An 18330-nucleotide genomic window follows, 5' to 3' on the forward strand; every position below is an offset into this window, starting at 1 on the left:
GAGAACTAACGGGAAGATGGAAGGTGGAAGGAGGAGCAGAAGCAATGGGAAGCAATGGGAAGAAAGAGGTCTTAGCGGAGCCAGTGTGAGACCTTACGTTTCCCAAAGAAGCCAGTGAAGCTCCAAACTGTCCTCAGCAAAATCGTGGCAACAAGAAGGGCAGAGGACAGAGCTGGGGACTGTAGTCAGCAGGGGTTCAAGACGGGGGTTCTCAGATGTTCCCATGGGAGGGGCAGGATCAAACAGAGGGAACCGATAGGGCTTTTTTAAAAAAGCTCTGAATACGGGCTTCCAATCAGGCCAACTTCTGTCCACAGAGGTCTTTTAAATATATATGTATCCTTTCAAATAGCTTATCAGGTTTTAAATACGACAAGCAGTAAATATTCCTGGCAGTATTAAACACCTTTTTTTTTTTTTTTTAAACTAAATGTCTACCTATTTTAAGTGACTCAAAATGGGTAACTCTTTTATGACTGAAAACCAACAAGCTTTTTATGGCTCACCAATGGACACAGGCACCCCCATGGATGCAGAAGCTAGAGCCCTCCCAGGATCCAGAGCCACTCACTAAGACACCCAAAAGAAAGAAAGACTAGGACAACCCCCTGAGAGGTGGCAGCAGTGGGCAGGACGTTAGCCACAATGGGGATGCAACCCACATTTCTGTCCAGCCATATTCTTGGGAGCCCCACTCTGACAGTTGACCGCTTACACACACAGGTCCAATAACCTACATGCCCCAGGCGGCAGAAAGCCCAGCCAAGCTTTCAGGACCCAAAATGAGGCAAACAAGAGAACAACGGATGTCCGAGAGGGAAAGGATCCATAATTAATGGCTACCTGAAGCCAAATTCCCAAGAGTCACAATTCAAAGATCTCATTTTTATAGCTGTGTTTTTTTTTTCCCGCTAAACTGAATTTGGCAAAGAAAGAACAGAGAGAAAATTTTACCTTCCTTTCTTGACTAGGCACTACAGACAAAGCTCTGGGACAGCTGACTTTGGTAAGAATTCTTAACCTTTCACTGACTTTTGTCAGTTTGCCCAAGACCCCATCTGCCGGCTCTGGAGTGAGGAGGTTGTCCCAGCCATCCTTTCACAGTGGCCACAAACCGTAGGGAAGGAACAATATCTTTTCCCTCTACCCTTCTAAGTTCTCAGCTGGGGCTCTGTAACAAAAGACAGATTAACAAGAGAAAAGCATACAAATTTATTGAATGTAAGTTTTACCTGACACAGGAGCTTTCATAAGGAAACGAAAGCCAAAAGAATGGTTAAAGCTCGGAGTGTTTATATCAGGTGTGATGAGTAGAATCATGGGAAAATGTGATAAGACAAATAAGGGTCTGAGCAGAGACCCAAACTTAGCAAGAACTATTCATACAGATTCCTCTGGGCATGTCTCTGTCTTCAGAGATAAGAATGCTTCTTGCCTCTGGGCAAGGGGAGGGCACCCCTTATATCCCTTGAGGGTCTTACGACCTGCTTCAAGGGAAAGTCAGAAAGTCTTTCCTGCACCTGCCGTTTCTCAGATTCCTTCAGCTTAAAATATGCAACCTGCCAGGGTGCCTTATTTTGAGGTAACATGTTCTGAACCCCGTCATTATCCTTCAAACAGTGTAATTCTTATGACTCTCAATGAAAGAGTTTTGCCAGTTACTAGAAAAGGGCGTTAGAATGAAAGAATTCAAAAGTCCACTTCCCAGGTCCAACGCACGCACTCCAGTCAAGCCCAGTGACAAGATGGACTTCTGTTCCTGGCAGTGCAGACCCGATGGCTGGAGATCACCTAAACATGCTGGATTAAATACTTCTAACTTGTTCTGAAAATGTCTGGCAGGGCTAGCTATAAAATAAGAGCAATGCTCCAAGGGCAGAAACGATAAGAAAGCACAAGTCTAAAGAAGCGAGTTAGTTCTGAAGCCAGCATACTCTTGGAGTATCTGCAGAGTCTGGTGGCATGAACTTGCTGGGGGGTGGGGTGGGGAAGCTCTAGGAAATAGGTTAACAGGAGGCCAACGCAAGGACCTGTACAAGGTAGAGAGCCAGACCAAAACCCTCCCACATAAAGCCCTGCGGTGGGGGTGGGGGGTAAATTAATAAACAATTCATCTTACAGTTGATATGCATGAAGAAATGTTCAGAAGGAAAGAAAAAAGGACACACGTATATGGGTAAATCTAAACATGTCGTTATCTCTAGGGTTCAAAGATCAAGCCCCAGAACTCTCATATCTAATAAAAATAGTTCATTTCAGAAAGAGGTGGGTCTTATTGTTCAGGAGCAGGGCAGAGACACCATTGGCATTTAGACTTTGGTAAGTGTAATATTAACATTTGTGAGAGTAACCACTCAAAGAAAAGAAATAGAATGGAAAACTTCCAACAAAGTCCAAGGGTAAACACGGAATGAGAAAAGAAGAAAATTCAAAAGAAGACAGAAGGCATATGATATGATAGGCAGATTCAGGCCTTGGAGTAAGATATTTCAGGGTTTAAATCCTAGTTCTGCATATATTAGTTCTAACTACAGATAACTCATCTACTTCTTAAATTCCAGTTTCCTCATCTTTAAGAAAGAGATAATAATACAACTTTGTAGCCTAGGATTTGAGTTAACACGCAAGGACAGGATACCTAACGGTGCCTGGCGCAAAGATACACAAATACCTTTGTCCTTCCCTCTTTTCATGACACTGAAGTACAGTCACTAATAAGTAGGCCATTGTTTTAGCCTATTTTAATGACGAACACCACAACTATTACATAGAATTCAGTCATACCTGCCTCGGTGGCCTTCTGTATATTCCTTCATTATTCAGGACTAAAAAGCTCTTAACTAAAATGATAGTATGTGTGGTACGTCAAGTTTATTACTGTGCCAAAACTATGCTTAGGTTTTCAGAGATATTAAGGTCACTCTGAAGCAAATGCCCCTTCTATAGCAAAATGTGAAGGCTACCACTTCACGTAAGATAAAGAAAACCCAGTTGCTGCTGTGTTAGCGAGATAGCTACCGATCCCTCCAACCCCAAATGCTGTGGAAGAAAAAGAAAGACTATTAATGATCTCACCTCAAAGATGAGCAACTCACCTCAGTTAATTCAAATTAATTAAAATTAGGAATGAGTGTATAATTCCAAAATACAAGAACATAACATCTTGTGTATGAAGAGTTTTTTCATAGATTTAAAAATTGTGTTCCCAAAATATAAGTGTTCAGTAAAAGTTTACTAAGTCAAGTATTTCTTAATAACAGTGCTATAAAGGTTTACTCTAAGTACAAAAAAATGTGAAAAAAATTTTAATTCAACAATCCACAGATGGATTACCCATACCCTCACCCCCGCTTTAAATTCTGCATGGCCAATTTTACATTCCGAGAAGATTTTTTTTCTACTCCACACAGGATGCTTCCAGAATGTCCAGATCTGCATATTTTACAGAACAAGAATTCATTTCCATATGTGTCTAAAATAAAGCTCAAATGACATATCTGCCCTCCAAATCATAATATAATCCAAAATAAAGAAGAAATGCTTCAACTGTTCATTTCTACCAGTACAAAGATTTGACTGCCTTAACTTTACAGGACATATGCCAAAGAGTCAGCAAGTTGACACACTCCTCTTACCTGGAATAAAAATGCTAAAAGCTGAAAATGTTTTTGCAAGAAACCAACTGGCAACCGCTAAACCTAAAGATGAAAGTTTTATGAGAAGAGAAATGGAAAATCCTGCACATATACACAGACTCTAATAGGAAATGACATGAGGGAATTTTATGAGTGGAAGTCTTAAATAGAGCTGTGTGATGTATAAAACAGAAGACATCAGCTTGAGGTATAGCACAGTAGTTAAGGGCGAGGGCCCTGGAGTCAGGTTGTCGAGATTCAAATCCCAGCTCCAGTTACTGTTCATTTGCACAAGCTATTTAGCCTCCGTATCCCTCAGTTTCTGTATCTGTGAAGTTGGCATAATAATGGCCCTTAATGGGACTGCAGTGAGGATTAAATTAGATATAACAGATGTAAAGCACTTAGCACCATAGTAAGTACATAAGTAAGTATTTAATGACTGTTATTTAGCCATATAATTATTATCCGTTTTCAGAAATTGTTTTATAAGACCACAGTAGCAGAAGTGTCAAAAAGCTCCCTAAGCAGCAGCTAAGTAGAGAAATTCTATTTTGGTTTCTCACTCCCCAGTAGGATCAGCGACTCATAACGCCTATCACACAACATTCAGCAACTACGGTAACCTGGATCCAACACCCAACAACCACAAATTAAATCATTCAAAAGTCACCAAGCATAAAGGTGACTACTAATCTGTTCACTTGAGCCCAGAGATCTAATTACTAATAGTTAGGGACTAATAAAATTTTTCTATAATATATTGCTAAAGTGATCTTGGGAAGCAACTATTTAAAAAAAAAAAGCCATAATAAAGTCAAAAGGAATCAAGAACCATCAACTATTATGGAAGCACAGCAATGCAATATGCCCCTCCCTTCAGCCTTGGTGGGAAGGAGGGCATCAGAGATAACAGGCGATTCCAAACAGCTTAGTTCTGTCAAGTTCCAATGAGTAAAAGGATCCACTGCAGATCATTCTAAAAGTTTGGTTTTGCACTTGACCTTGACAGCCTAAGAAAACCTAAGCAGTCTTGGGGAAAGCAACACCTCTACCTAAAACTGACAAGTTGGGGGTGAAAAGGAAAGACTCTTAAGAATGCTTGAATTCTTATACCACCCCCACTAGGAGAAAGGATCTGAGACTGAACTGTTAACTGGCAGCTACTGAACGGGCTTCTAGAGCAGGAATCTAATAACTACTTATTTGGTAGCCACTAATTTACTCTTCACTTCAAAGCAGCCTTTTTACCAAGGTTTAAAAAGAATGAAACTGTCTAAAACTTTTTTTTTTTTGGCAGATGAAAATGCATTCATCATTACTCTCTATTATCCTTTCAGCTGGCAATAACTTGTGGTTGTAAAGCAAAAACAAGAAAAAAGTTTGGGTGTTTGGGTGATTTTAATCAAAGCTTGGACTCTAGCCCTGCCCTGCAGCATGCTGTAATATGAGAAAAGTACCTGGTTGACATTCCAAAAGAAACGAATTTTTCTGTGACTAGCCCCCTACATTAACTGCCACCTCTCTGTTACTGTTTTTACCCAGGCAGTGAGTATTACAAGCATCTACTTACTACTTTAGATGCTACATTAATTATGGTGCCATCCTTGGAAAAAATATTGATCAATAATAAACTGACTGCATTTCATAAAAGTTTAAAGTGGAACAAATGGATCATAAAACACTTCTAGGAGTGCGTGGGTATACACACACACAAAAAAATGGCAAAATCAACAACATGCCACTCACACTCTCCAAAACATTTTTATGGATAGGCACCAAAACATTTAAAGTGCTTTTGAAATCTAGAGGAAAACAGTGTATAATCAAAAGCAGGCAGGCTTTAGAATTAGCTCCACCATTTAGTGGTATAAACTTTGACAAATTACTTAATCTCTTCAAACTTGGGTTTCTTCATCTATACAAAAGAAATACAAATGTCTACCTTATACAAGGGTTGCTGTGAGGACTGAATGTATTATATATATCAAATGCCCAGTGAAGTGCCTGGCATATAACATATGACCAATAAATAGCAGCCAGTCTTATTAGAGACATTTTCAACAAGAGAGACATATTTAGTGGTGACTTTTATTCCTGGTGGAAAAACATTCATCGAGTCAATAGAATTACTGTTCTGAAAAACAAAGAAAAATCTTACGTTTCATGGAAGAATATGTAACTTGACAACATAAGTTAGGAGTATTTACCTAACGGCAAGTTGGGAGATAGGAACCTGAAACTAAGAGGTGAGTTATAGTTCATAAGAAGAGTATGTAAACAAACAAACAAAAAATAGATAGTGAGATTACAGAGGAAGGACCTGCAGAAGGAAAAATGTCGAGAAGTAGCTCTCCCTATCTGTCAAGTTGAAAAAGGTCCTGTCTCTTCCCTTTATTTTTTCTTCTCTTCTCAACGTCTCTACGAAAGAAACACGTTCTCTTAGAAATTGGGAGTCCAAAAAAACAAGTCTGAAGTAACAAGGTACACAAGTGCTATCTCTCTCTATATATATGAAACCACTTGTTAATTCGTTGGGTCAACAGGGTTCTCTTTAGTGTTGCAAGTTTCACTTTAAAAAATACAATTTGTATAATGCACATTAGGATTAGGTTTATCAGTCATTCCACACCTCACTCTGACGTAACGTAATCCAGTAATTATGGATTCTCTATTTTGAGAGACATAGAGATTTCACTTCAGGGAGAGGTTAAAGAACGAAAGAAAGAGAAATGGGTATTTTAATCCACGGGGCACTTGTGAGATGACAAAGCATCTTTATCCAATGGAAGAAATTCAGAGCAGAGACAGGAAGAGGCTGCAGGAGAGACCGTGTGCACCGAGGACTAAGAGAAAAACACTACTGATCAGTTTACCAATACTCCTATTCTGGCTTTTTTAGAGGCGATAATTGTCAGTGTGTCTCACTGAAAATCAAATGCTACTATCGATTATCAATACTTTTCAACTGTAGGATTCTGAAACAGGACACCATATAATTTGAAACACTGGGGTCTAAAAATGCGAAGCTGTTCTACCTTATAATCAAACTACAGAAAAATCGTTATCACTCAAAACTTAATGTTTATTTAATTGCATCTTTAAAAAACAATAAAGCAGCCAGGGATTACTAAACAAGCATTCAAACTTACTTATTTTTCCTAAAGGCCTCTTTTCCAAAAGATTTTCTGAACTCCTTAAATTTAATATTCTGAAGTTTAAGTTTTCCTTAAACTTAAATTTCTCAATTTAAGTTTATAACCTAACATACAAAATTGTGCAGAGAAGCTCTCTTCCACCTAAGTGTTCCAGAAAGAACCTTTAATAGATCTTCAAGCATTACAAAGCTTTCTTAGACTGATAACACACCAAGTCACTCTGTGAATTCCACCTATCACCTGAACCCAAGTGAAATGGTTTCCAGGTCTGATTCAGAAATAATTACACTATAAAGTTGAGGAAGATATTAGCAGCCTCATAGCTAGCACTATCAAATTTGACCGTGAACCCATACACTGGAAAAAAATCTGTCATTTGATAACCTGAGTCTACACCCTTAGGTGCTTTCATAGTTTAAGATGCAATTATCACAGAAAACGTCTTTTTTGTTTAATTAGTTCTCTTTAGAGTTGGCATCTGTCAAAATATTTTATTTTGTGTTTTACTCAAAACCTGAAGGGAAGAACCCTTGAAAAGGAAAGGGAAAGTTACTTCAACCTCTTGTACCTTCCATTCCCCTTTCCAACTGCATCTTCATAGTTATATTGCAAAGCAAAACAAAAAAACTGGGACAATAAAATTGTCTGGAGATAGTGTTGTAGTAAGTACATCCTTTCAATTGATGAAATGGAATTTGCAATTGAAATATGCCCCCCAAAAGTGCCTAGCTTATTAAAAAAGAAAGTCTGCTGACTGGAAAAATACTATATCTATAGTCAGAGATATGAACCTGCTTGGAAATAATAAACCCGAAGGCTAAAACATGCTAAAGGAGCGGTGGGGGTGACATCAAGTGGCTAGAATAAGGGAAAGGGAAGGAAAAATTAAAAAAAAGATCTCACTCTAGTGATACCTTCTAATAAGACCCTCAGCCAGCTGCCACGATGTCATATAATAAATGCTATTTATGTTGAGTCCCATGTGCCAGGCCTATGCTAAGTGCATTATACACACCATCTCCTTTACTCCCTATACCAACCACTGTGCAGTGGGTACTATCACGCTTATTTAGCAAGTAAGGAAGTAAACGCAGATCATGCCTGAAGCCTGACAGCCTTCTAAAGGATCCATCTACCTCCTACAATGCTTTCTCTGTGCCCCATAGAATCCTTAAATTCCTTCCTCGAGGATTTCCAGATTCCTGCTCTATGCTGCCTACAGAAAGCACTTGGGTCCCAATACTCCATGTTTCTCCATTCTTAACCTCTTCAAGAAAGCAAGCTCCCAGTCACTTCTCTTGGTCCGTGCACTGTCTATACTTCAGGTCCTTTGGAATATCCCCTGTGAATCACCCAATAGGCAGCCGGTTTTACTTGGAAAAATCTCTTCGACCCCATGCTCACACGTCACCATGTGCCCTAAGAAGATATGCTGTCCACTGGGGTATACCCACTTCTCTCTGTCCGGCCTCCTCCCAATGCTACTGCATGGCCTGAATATCACCGCCGTTCTCTTCACTATCAATGTATACTCTATCCCTTAGGTAGACACGCCAAGCAACTCTCTTCAGAAAACCTGCCCTTGGCTCCCTTCACTTAACTGTAGTCACTCTAGTAGCAGAAAGGACACTGGAAACCAGGTCTGGCTTCAACTCCTAGTTCTTCTGTTCACTCTGTTTCCTGAGCAAATGACTCCATCTTTCTGGGACCAGTTTCTCAACCATAAATGAAGGGAATCAGACTAAAGAAGCCCAAAAGGATTTCCCAGCTCTTAGCATTTTTTATGCAAAAAGATGAGCCAGAGCATTAACTTATCAAAACAAAAAATTGTTACAAAATTTTAAAATAATTTAAGGCACCTTAAATGAAAAACACACATTGTCCACGTTGCTCTGGATGGTATAACTAAAACCAACACATAAAAACCACACAGGTAATTCGAATGTTAGAAATAAAAGAATAACCTCATCACTAGAGCCACTCGACAATGAACCAAGGTTGCATAAAAAGAAGTGAGTACCCTGTTGCTCTCAGTATTCCTGAAAGGGCCGTAAATCCTCTGGGAAAGGAAGGGTTACAAGGGTATCCAAATTAGGTGGGACATCATATTAAGTGGCTGCTACAGGTTCATTCTAATTCTGCAGTGATATTATTTTAAGTGCAGAAGAAAAAAAATAAGTTGAGTCAGCAAACACTTTATTTCCTTAATAGCAGGTTAGGCTGGTGAAAGGGGAGCAGAGAAAACTAAAGGCATTCTAAGGTACATTTAAAAATACATGACCTGTAAGGACCTGAGGTGCAGTAAAACAGGTGAATCTGGATACAGGGTATATGGATTTAGGGTCAGAAGACCTGGGGTTGCAGTCCATTTCCAGCATAGCCTAGTTTATGGGGCACTGCGCTAGTCACTTAACTTTCTGTAGCTCAGGTTTTTTCATCCCTGAAATAGGGGTACTACAAGTCTTGTTCTATGGATCAAATGACTGTATGAAAAGCATTTTGTAAATTATTTAGACATAAATTACCACTGCTGTTATTCTACATTAGTCAGACTCTTCTAAGCTTTACTCACCACACTGTAAAAGAGTATGAAAAACCTAGAATCTTGAAAGATCAACCACGCTAAGGCCTTGTGAATTAACTGAAGAGACAGCAAGTATTAGGTAGACATCCTACCTAATATAAGATAGTCTCACCCAAGGAAAGTTAACAAGGTATATGTTACAGAATAAGTTAAGTGATCTTAAAAAGGATTTTGTTCAGTTGTTTTTTTATTATCAAGGAATAGAGATTAAGAAGGGTGAGCTTAAATGAACACAAGCGAGATTCCAGGTAGGTCTAAGCAAGCTCACGTCCATGCCTGTGCTGAGACCAAATGAAAATGTTTAAGCCACAAAGCAACAGACAGACAGGAATTATAACTCCTACCTGTCAGGATAAGACCCTGGAAGAGGCTATAGAGGTTTAGAAATCAAAACCCAACTGTCCTGGATTGGTCCACATTTACCCTTCTTAAGGGAGTCAAATGACATTATCTCCTAAGGTACTTTCTAGCTCTAGCACTCTGCAAATCGCAGCCAATAAATAACTGCTTATTAGGAAAAGAAATAAAGTTAGCAGTTCAACTTGGGAATATATTTTATATGAGCTTTCTACTTTAATCACGTGTTCTTGTTAAGTGACAAAGTAAATGGGGTAAAATGTTAACAACAGGTGAATCTAAACAAAGAGTGTATGGGTGGTGCCTTGTATTATTTTCCCGTTTCCCCGAAAATATGACCTAGCTGGACAATCAGCTCGAATGCGTCTTTTGGAGCAAAAATTAATATAGGACCCGGTATTATATTATATATTATATAAGACCCAGTCTTATTTTACTATAAGACCAAGCCGGACAATTATTTTACTATAAGACCGGGTCTTATATAATATATAATATGATACGATATGATATAATATAATACTGGGTTTTACATTAATTTTTGCTCCAAAAGACGCATTAGAGCTGATGGTCTGGCTAGGTCTTATTTTCCGGGAAACACAATTATATCTGCAACACTATTCAATTATTATGTAATAGTCATCACTTAGGTTTCAAATATTAGTTGACTGTGATAGATTTCTCTCCCTGCCCCCTGCAGACAATAAGGGAGTGCACGGTCTGTCAGGTATTTTAAAACAATAATCAACCCAACTAAAAGTCTTTCTGCTGTTTATGATCGCCAAGCACCGGCAATTCCAAACAACCTCCATGCTAAGGACCTCCATCCCACCACTGCAGATGGCTCCCACCATTCCTTAATGTCACTGGGAATGGTCAGCCTCCCCCCACTCTGCCCAAGTCTTTTACCCAATAGTTTTTCTTTTCCTTAAAATCACAAATTAAAAAAACAAACCAAAAACCAGTAACAACAAAGACTAAGGGCCATCTGTGTATTTTCTATAGTATTTGCAATTGTGAGGTATATCACACCACTTTAATTGAAAAGTTCATTTATGATTTAATGTGATGCCTCACTCTAAGCAAAATTAAAGAGAGTCCACTTATATTATATGACCCATTCAAATTTAGTAGTAAAATTATTTATCAAACAACTATAATGTAAACAGTGGTGCAAAGCTATGACTACGTGCCTGGAAGCTGGCAAATGTGCCAGGATGTATCGGACCAGACTCAGCAGAATGGACAAGGCTCTACTAACAGGACTGCAGTCCTTTTGGCTGCTCGGATCCCCTTGAGTCCTTTGAGAGCCAGGTCACCTTAGTCACTATGAGAGAAAGGTCAAACTCAGCAGAAGCAAAAGGACAGACAGTGGTACTAGAAGAAAGGGTTGACTGTGCCTCACCCAGTCTTGTTGAGGGCCATGCTTACATCACAGGCAATGCAGCAGCTAGATGGTAAGGCAGGAGCTGACCAACACTGCTTGGTATCTCCCTGTCCACAAGCTGTATTCCTCAGCTGTTAACAAATTCTCCTGATTCCATCAAAGCGCAGGGAATGACTTTCTAACTAAGGTATGCCGATAACTGAGAATGAACTATATATTCTAAAATTCGTCATCAGAGAGTACAGAACCAAAAAAGTTCAATATAGCAAATTACTTCGTATGTTACAAACAAATGATTAAGGAAAAGAAAACAGGTAAGTATGTGTATATGAAGACGGAGTTTTGCTTCTCGCTGTGTCAATAGCTCTTCCAATGCAGAAAGATATTTCACTACAGCAGAAATAAAAACAAATCCGTAAGAATAACTAGTAATCTGCTGCACCCTAATAAAAAAGTTGCCACAAGTGCGATTGCTTAAACTCTAAAATACATCTAAATCTTACAAAATAACACATAGAATTTATCTAGAGAAAGCTCTGAAATTTACAAAACAATCAGAACAAAGAACAAAAATTCCAAGGATTATTCAGAACAGAGGGCACTCAGGTTTCAAACATACCATTCAGATATGTAACTAGAAACTTGCCACAGAAGGCAGGGCTCTTATGTTTCAAAGGGGAACACTTCCTCTACCAAGAACTCTAAAGACCTACATGCTGTCTCAAGGGCTTTATCTCCCAAAAACCAAGGGAAAAGGGGGGGGGAAGAACACATTTTAAAACCAAGACTGTGTAGAAAAATCAGAACAAATCTTATTAGTAAAACAGTACAGTCTAATTAAAAAATAATACGACATACAAAAATCTACAAAGCAGTTAATTCAATAACTATAAAGATCAGTATCATCTTTTCGTTTTCTAACTTGATAAGTATTCAATATGCTCATTTACATGTTAAAGCATTGTTTATTTTTAGGCACTGCTTTCTACTGGTAAGTATCAGCTGTGCCCACAAACAAAAGGAAACTATAACTCAAGAACAGATTTTCAAGAGTTTGTAAGCTATAGCTAATAATACTGCATATTTGATATTTGGAAGAGAGTAGATCTTAAGAGTTATCACCACCAAAAAAAAAAAAAATGATAACTATGTGAAGTTTTGTTCTGTTAATTATTTGCGGTAATCGTTTCACAATGTATATGTATATCAAACCATCATATTATCAACCTTAAATATATAAAATCTTTGTCAATTATACCTCAAGATGCTGCAGGAAAAGAAAAATAATTTATAAGCTAGCAAGAAACCAAGGCACCAATAAAAATAAAATGTTACAGTTTACATAAATTTGTGCAAGCCAGAGCACCTATTCAGATCTGAAAGTTACCTGTACCGATACAGTAACTTTAAAAATAAAAAAGTTTAATGCTTAACACTTAAAAACAGCTGAAGCAAGCAAAACAGTAATTAAATATCACCCTCCACAATGACAATGTTACGATTCTCCCCAGATACCTTGCCCAGTCTGAGGCAAAACTCCAATTCACTTACCATCTACTTGAAGCTAAAAGTCTTTGTAATTACATTGAAGTGATACATTGTATGATGTTGATTAGGAAGTACGTATTAATTGCAGCTGATAAAACATAAATACAATGTAGACAATAAGTAATTACAATCTTTGATAATGATAAAAACAAACCCATATACTATACACTGCCATTATGGAAACTCAATGCGCTAATGCATATGTAACAGACCGTGGGTTACCGATATTTTTTAAAATACTGCCAACGGCAAATATATTTATTTCCTTGTAACAGAAATAAAAAGTGGCAATAAGTTCTTAGTAATTGCTGGTAATTAGCTGCACCCTAATCTAAAACTACCCTTATTGGTTAAACCGAAAAACTAAACTCAACAGGGTAACTTCTAATAAAAATGAGTTAGAAAGTTGGGCATAAAAACAATGAACTGTAACTGCAAACTTTCTCAGCAATGCCTTTCCATGTAATTATCAAAGTAATTCTAAACATATTTAGAAGTTCATTCCATGACCAAGGCAATAGGCAACCTAAACTCTCCAGGGTAGAGACGATTGCACAAGGAAAACTTGGGTTGGCTTGCTTGTAATGCACACAACTTGAAAGAACTATTGGTTTGACAAAGATACGCCGCATAACTTGGAACCTGGATGAAGAATCAAGCTTTCCTAGGAATGTGAAAAAATTTCCCGAAATCCACATGGGGTGCACACACACACACACACACACACACTTAATTGAAAATGAAGCAGTACGAGTTCAACATCCAATAGGGGGCTGATCGTCTTTCTGATCCGTTAGGTCTAGACGTCCTTCTCAGCTACCAGACGACCCTTAGGGGGCTGACCCCCTCCTCTCGGACCTTCCCCTGGAAGCTGACCTTTGCCATCTCGTGCCACCCTCACCATCAGCCAAGTCCCAGGACACTCCACGCAGGGCAACTTTCCTGCGAGAAGCCTCCCTGCCCAGTGTCACCCGCAAGTCCCCGTCCCCCGGCCTCTTCGGCCTCAGGGTCCCCGGTGCCTCCCGCCCCAGCCCCTTACCGCTGCCCTTGGAGCGCTGCCTGTTCCCCGGCCCCCGATCACGGTCCCCTCCCTTAATCAGGAGTCCGGTGCTCCCTTCACCCGCGCGGGGAGTCCCGACTCTGCCGTCCCTACCCGGTCTCCCCGTCCCGCGGCGCGGGGCAGCGGCGGGGCCGAGAGGCATCCACTGAGGACCCGAGTGCCTGTCGCTCCGACTCGGATCCCGACTCGGATCCCGACCCGGAGCCCGGCTTCCGCCTCGCGACGGAAGGCTTTTGCGCGTGGGCCCGGAAGTCCCGCCCCTCGCCTCCCGGCCCGCCTCCTAGCGGGGCCCCGCGGGGTCTTGCTGCGAGTGTGAAATGACGGGGACTGAGTAGAAATGATTGGGGACTGAGTGGGCCGCCGAAAGGGAGCGGAGGGGTTGCCCTGAAAGAGCAATCCCTGAAGGAGATATCCCTGTGTACTTCTAAAACCGTTTTGTTGTTGTTGTTTGACTATCCAAAGATGGTTTCTGCTGCTTGCAAACAAAATAGTCTTGAGTATACCTATATAACATCCTTGTTTAAGATAACCTGCTCCCAGAGTCCCTGGTGAATGGGACCTGAGCCAAATCATCCAACTCATCGGCACAGCAAACTGGAATAGACCTAGACACACCCCAAAACTAGGCAAAGAGAGTCTTTCATGCATGGATTTTGGGCTCCAACTGGGCACTCTTTCATGTTGATACAGAAATCTCATATAAACCTAGAATTGGATGAGGCATGGGCAAGATGTCCAAAGCTGGTGGGAAAATAAAGGGGGTGGAACTCGAAGGAAGAAAGAGGAAAAAGAAGGGAAAAGAGAAGACAGTTACCTGAGAGGTGGTCATCTTAGTTCCCATCTTTCCAGTTTTTGATTCCCAGTCCCCTGTGAGGTCCAGCTAAACTTCCTGTCCTTAAAGTCTATGAAAATTCTGTGTCCTTCCAGTAAATTTCCCATTTCGCTTGCATTAGTTTTAGTAAGTCTCTATTCCTAGCAATGACACACCAAGATATCAATTCACAAGACACAGGATTGCCAGCTCACTCTACAGCATCTGTCTCCTCTCACCAGAGCGGTAGAGCCAGCTTCTCTCCCCAGGCCAATGACAGGAGGAAGCGCCACTGCTGCTGGTCCCTTGAGAAAAACTGTCACAGTTACAGTGGGGTTTGATGGTTGGGCAAACCGTGCAATCAATATGTATATAAGTTTGGAAGGAGACCGGAAACCATATATTGCAAATTCTTCATTATACAGAGGAGGGAACTCAAGCACAACTAGACAGTGGTTTTCCTAAGTTCAAACAGTTCAATAGTCCCAGAGACAGGACTAGTTCAAAATCTCCTCTTCCCTAGTCCAGTCACCTGATTTTCTGGTGTGGAGAGGGCAGTACCCCAGGAGGCTACTGTGACATCCTTAAAAAGGTACTACCCAGCTGCCTCCCTCTCACCTACCCCCTGCCCTTTGGAGTTTACCCATGTTTACACAATGGCAGCAGCCTGACCTCAGAATCACGACAACTGTTCAGGAGACACTTGGGAGTGACAGTGGGTAATTGACATGTCCTGAACCAGGAGAGAACATGTTAAGGAAAAATGTCCTCTTTTTTGCCCAGTACTCATTAACTGGCTCAGACAGATAGATGGGTCAATAAACAGAACTAATATGGTTAACTGTTTAAAGTTTATTGATATATTTTTAGTTCACATATGTGTGTTTTTTCTTATCCACAGTTATTCTTTTCACCAGCAACATAAGCATCAACATCATTAGCAGTTATTTCTAAAACTACATCTCTCCCCTTTGCCTGGGCTGTAATTTGGTAATTTGTGGCAAAATAAACTTGTCTATAGTTGGAGGCAATCTCAACAGCATGTTCCCTGGAATACTGGCAGTTTGCTGGAAAAGAGTATTAATTAAAGATTCTGAATTGAGTGACAATTAAGGTCGACCAGCGCTCTTCAATGAATAATTTCTCAACTCCACTGCAGCGGCAAGCTATTTTCTATGAGTACCTGAATCTTCTGTGACCCAACACCACTCGGACTGAAGTAAAAGATGACACTTACTACATTTAGGGTGCTGTTTCCTGCCTAAAAGGGGAGCTGCCCCAGAAATGCTTCAACATAATTGGAATATCTAAAAACATAACTTTTGATATTTTCGTCGAATTTTTTATCATGGTAAAATAAATGTAAACCATAAAATATACCATTTTAGCCATATTTAAGCACATTCACAATGTTGTGTAACCATCACCATTGCAGAACTTTTTGGTCTCCCCAAACTGAAGCTTCATACCCGTTAAACAATAACTCCCCATTTCTCCCTTCTAATTTTGGTCTAATTTTATAGGTTTGTACATCCCATAAAAATACTTGCAACATGGATTCAAACCCTCTTGAAGTAAACATATTTATAAATAGAAATAAAATAATGCCCTTAATCCCCTCTTTTCTCCTGTGGAATTCCAACGAAACATGTGATTTCCCCAGGGACACACTGTATGATAATCGGGTATTTCTGCTTCAGACCCCTTTAAGACCTACACCAATGGAAATGCCGTATGTAAACAAGAAACACAGCAGAGAAACGTGGCATGACATCCATTCACTGGACATTTGGGTGAGTGTGCTCCCAAGGACTTTTATACAAATTAGTAATTTTAAATTCCTATCCTTGTTTGTCTTTCAGCAAAAGCATTGGGCATTCCATACGTCTAGTGCAAAAGCCTCCCTTTGTTTTCTTTCCAACAAAATCAAAACGGAGCAGAAATGATCTGCCAGAGAGAGCTTCACCTGCTAAATTCCAACATGGCTAGTAAAACAAGCCTTTTCTCATCAATAAAAAGTTAATTCCATGGTTTGGTGACAGAAGTAGACATACAGCTCTACTTCTAACTTGAAAACATCTCTCCAGGAGGTAAGTAGTAGAATGAACTTTCAGCTCTGAGTCTCAACAATACAAACTTATTTCCCAAGAATAAATGAGCTATAAGCTGGGAAGGGTGAGGCAAAACTTCCCCTGTAAAAACACAGGATGTGTGCCTTAAAGAGGAATATGCCTTTTCTACAAAACTATTCTGATTAGTTAGTAAGAAGTCACTTCCTCTATTTAAAGCATTCCTTTAAAAATTTGTAATATCAAACAATACAGTACAGGTTGATTATACCTTCTTTGAGTACACATGACAGCATCATAGAGGGTTATTTCTGAGTCCTTTATACTTTTGTCCTGAGATGGACGTTCTCCACATTGTAAATACTTACCACCTAGGAAAATACCTTGCACATAGAGTTGCCAGATAAAATGCAGAACACCCAATTCAATTTGAATTTCAGATTATTCTTGTATAAGTATGTCCCAAATATTGCATGGGACATACTTATAATAGAAAATTATTATTTATCTGAAATTCAAATTTAATTTAGCACGTTGTGTATTTATTTGCTATATCTGCAAAATTGCTACACAAGCAAAATTCCTTAAATATTTCTAAAGGAAAGAGTCATTACTCATAAATATATCAATGCAACTTTTCTCCCACAAAAGTATGAGGAGAGCGTTGGACTGTCAATATACCATATAAAAACTATCCACTTTTGTACATATCTTTATATTTTATAATACAAAACAAGCAAGCTCAAAGATCTGTAATGGGTATTGTTAAAAATTAAATGAAAAGTATGTAAGACTGAATCAGAGAAAGTGATGTGATTTCCATATGGTAAATTTCCAATCGCAACAGCGTCAACAAGTGCTATTGAACCAAACTAGTCTCTTCACGGTAGTTACTTTTGAAGTATTTTTCATAGTCTTCATTAATTTTGAGTCATGTTCTATATTTTTTATTCTCTTTTTGCTCATGGCAGTCAAGTGGAATTTTGGTATTAGAGGAGTACAGCCCAAAGAATGCTGGAGGAATTTATGAGGCATTTCTGGAAAATGGAACATTGAGACTATATCCCCAAAGGAATATGGAATCTGCTGGCCCCTCTCTCCATACCCTCTTCAACATTGACTCCCACAGAGATAAACGGCACATAGCTTCTGAGACATCACTGCTGCCCTGGCCCAGAAACCTGTCTACGTATGTCATCTAAGCTTCCAACCTTTGAGAACTCAATGTGCAGGACTTGCGAATGTCCTCCCCCGGCCCCAGGTCTTGTTTTATCATCTGAGCATAAAAGAGCGCTGTTGAAACCCATCTTGAAAATATTGTTTGTCAAACACCTTTGTTTTCTTCCTGTAGCTCCTCTCTCTACATGGAAGAGCATTCAATAATACCTAAGACAAACACCATACTGTCCTTATGAATCTTTTTTTATTAGTCTTATTAGCCTTTTGCCCCCAAACATGTCCCTTTTTCTTCCTCAACTAAGCATACCCTTGTTCATCTGTTCATTCAACAAATATCCAGAGAACATCTATTGTTCTAGATGCACTGGTAAACAAAGAGACAATTCCTACCCTTGTGGAGTTTGCCTTCTAATGGCTGGAGAGGGAAATGGAAAATAAAACAACAAAACAGTAAACAAATATGTTGACTATGTTAGGATTTAACATATATATTTAACATGATGCTACCTGTTTATTTATAACTTAACATGTTTATTTAACAT

The 18330-nt window shown here is 39.5% G+C and overlaps 1 protein-coding gene across 8 annotated transcripts in view; it reads right to left on the reverse strand.

Moving 5' to 3' along the window:
- Positions 1 to 13953, reverse strand: part of DISP1 (dispatched RND transporter family member 1) — a 163137-nt gene extending 149184 nt beyond the window's left edge. For 2 of the 8 annotated variants that reach the window (XM_074316963.2, XM_019756375.3), the window contains exon 1: positions 13823 to 13931. In XM_074316963.2, the coding sequence (XP_074173064.2) occupies positions 13823 to 13871 (49 nt within the window). In that variant the 5' untranslated portion in view covers positions 13872 to 13931. Of the gene's footprint in view, positions 1 to 13708 lie in introns of all 8 variants that reach the window. The other 6 variants (XM_074316961.2, XM_074316962.2, XM_074316964.2 and 3 more) reach the window with 5 other exon arrangements.
- Positions 13954 to 18330: the final 4377 nt, after the last annotated feature.

This window comes from Rhinolophus sinicus, chromosome 6, assembly GCF_057876585.1.
Source record: "Rhinolophus sinicus isolate RSI-liver-muscle chromosome 6, RSI-T2T, whole genome shotgun sequence".
Classification (NCBI taxonomy): Eukaryota; Metazoa; Chordata; class Mammalia; order Chiroptera; family Rhinolophidae; genus Rhinolophus; species Rhinolophus sinicus.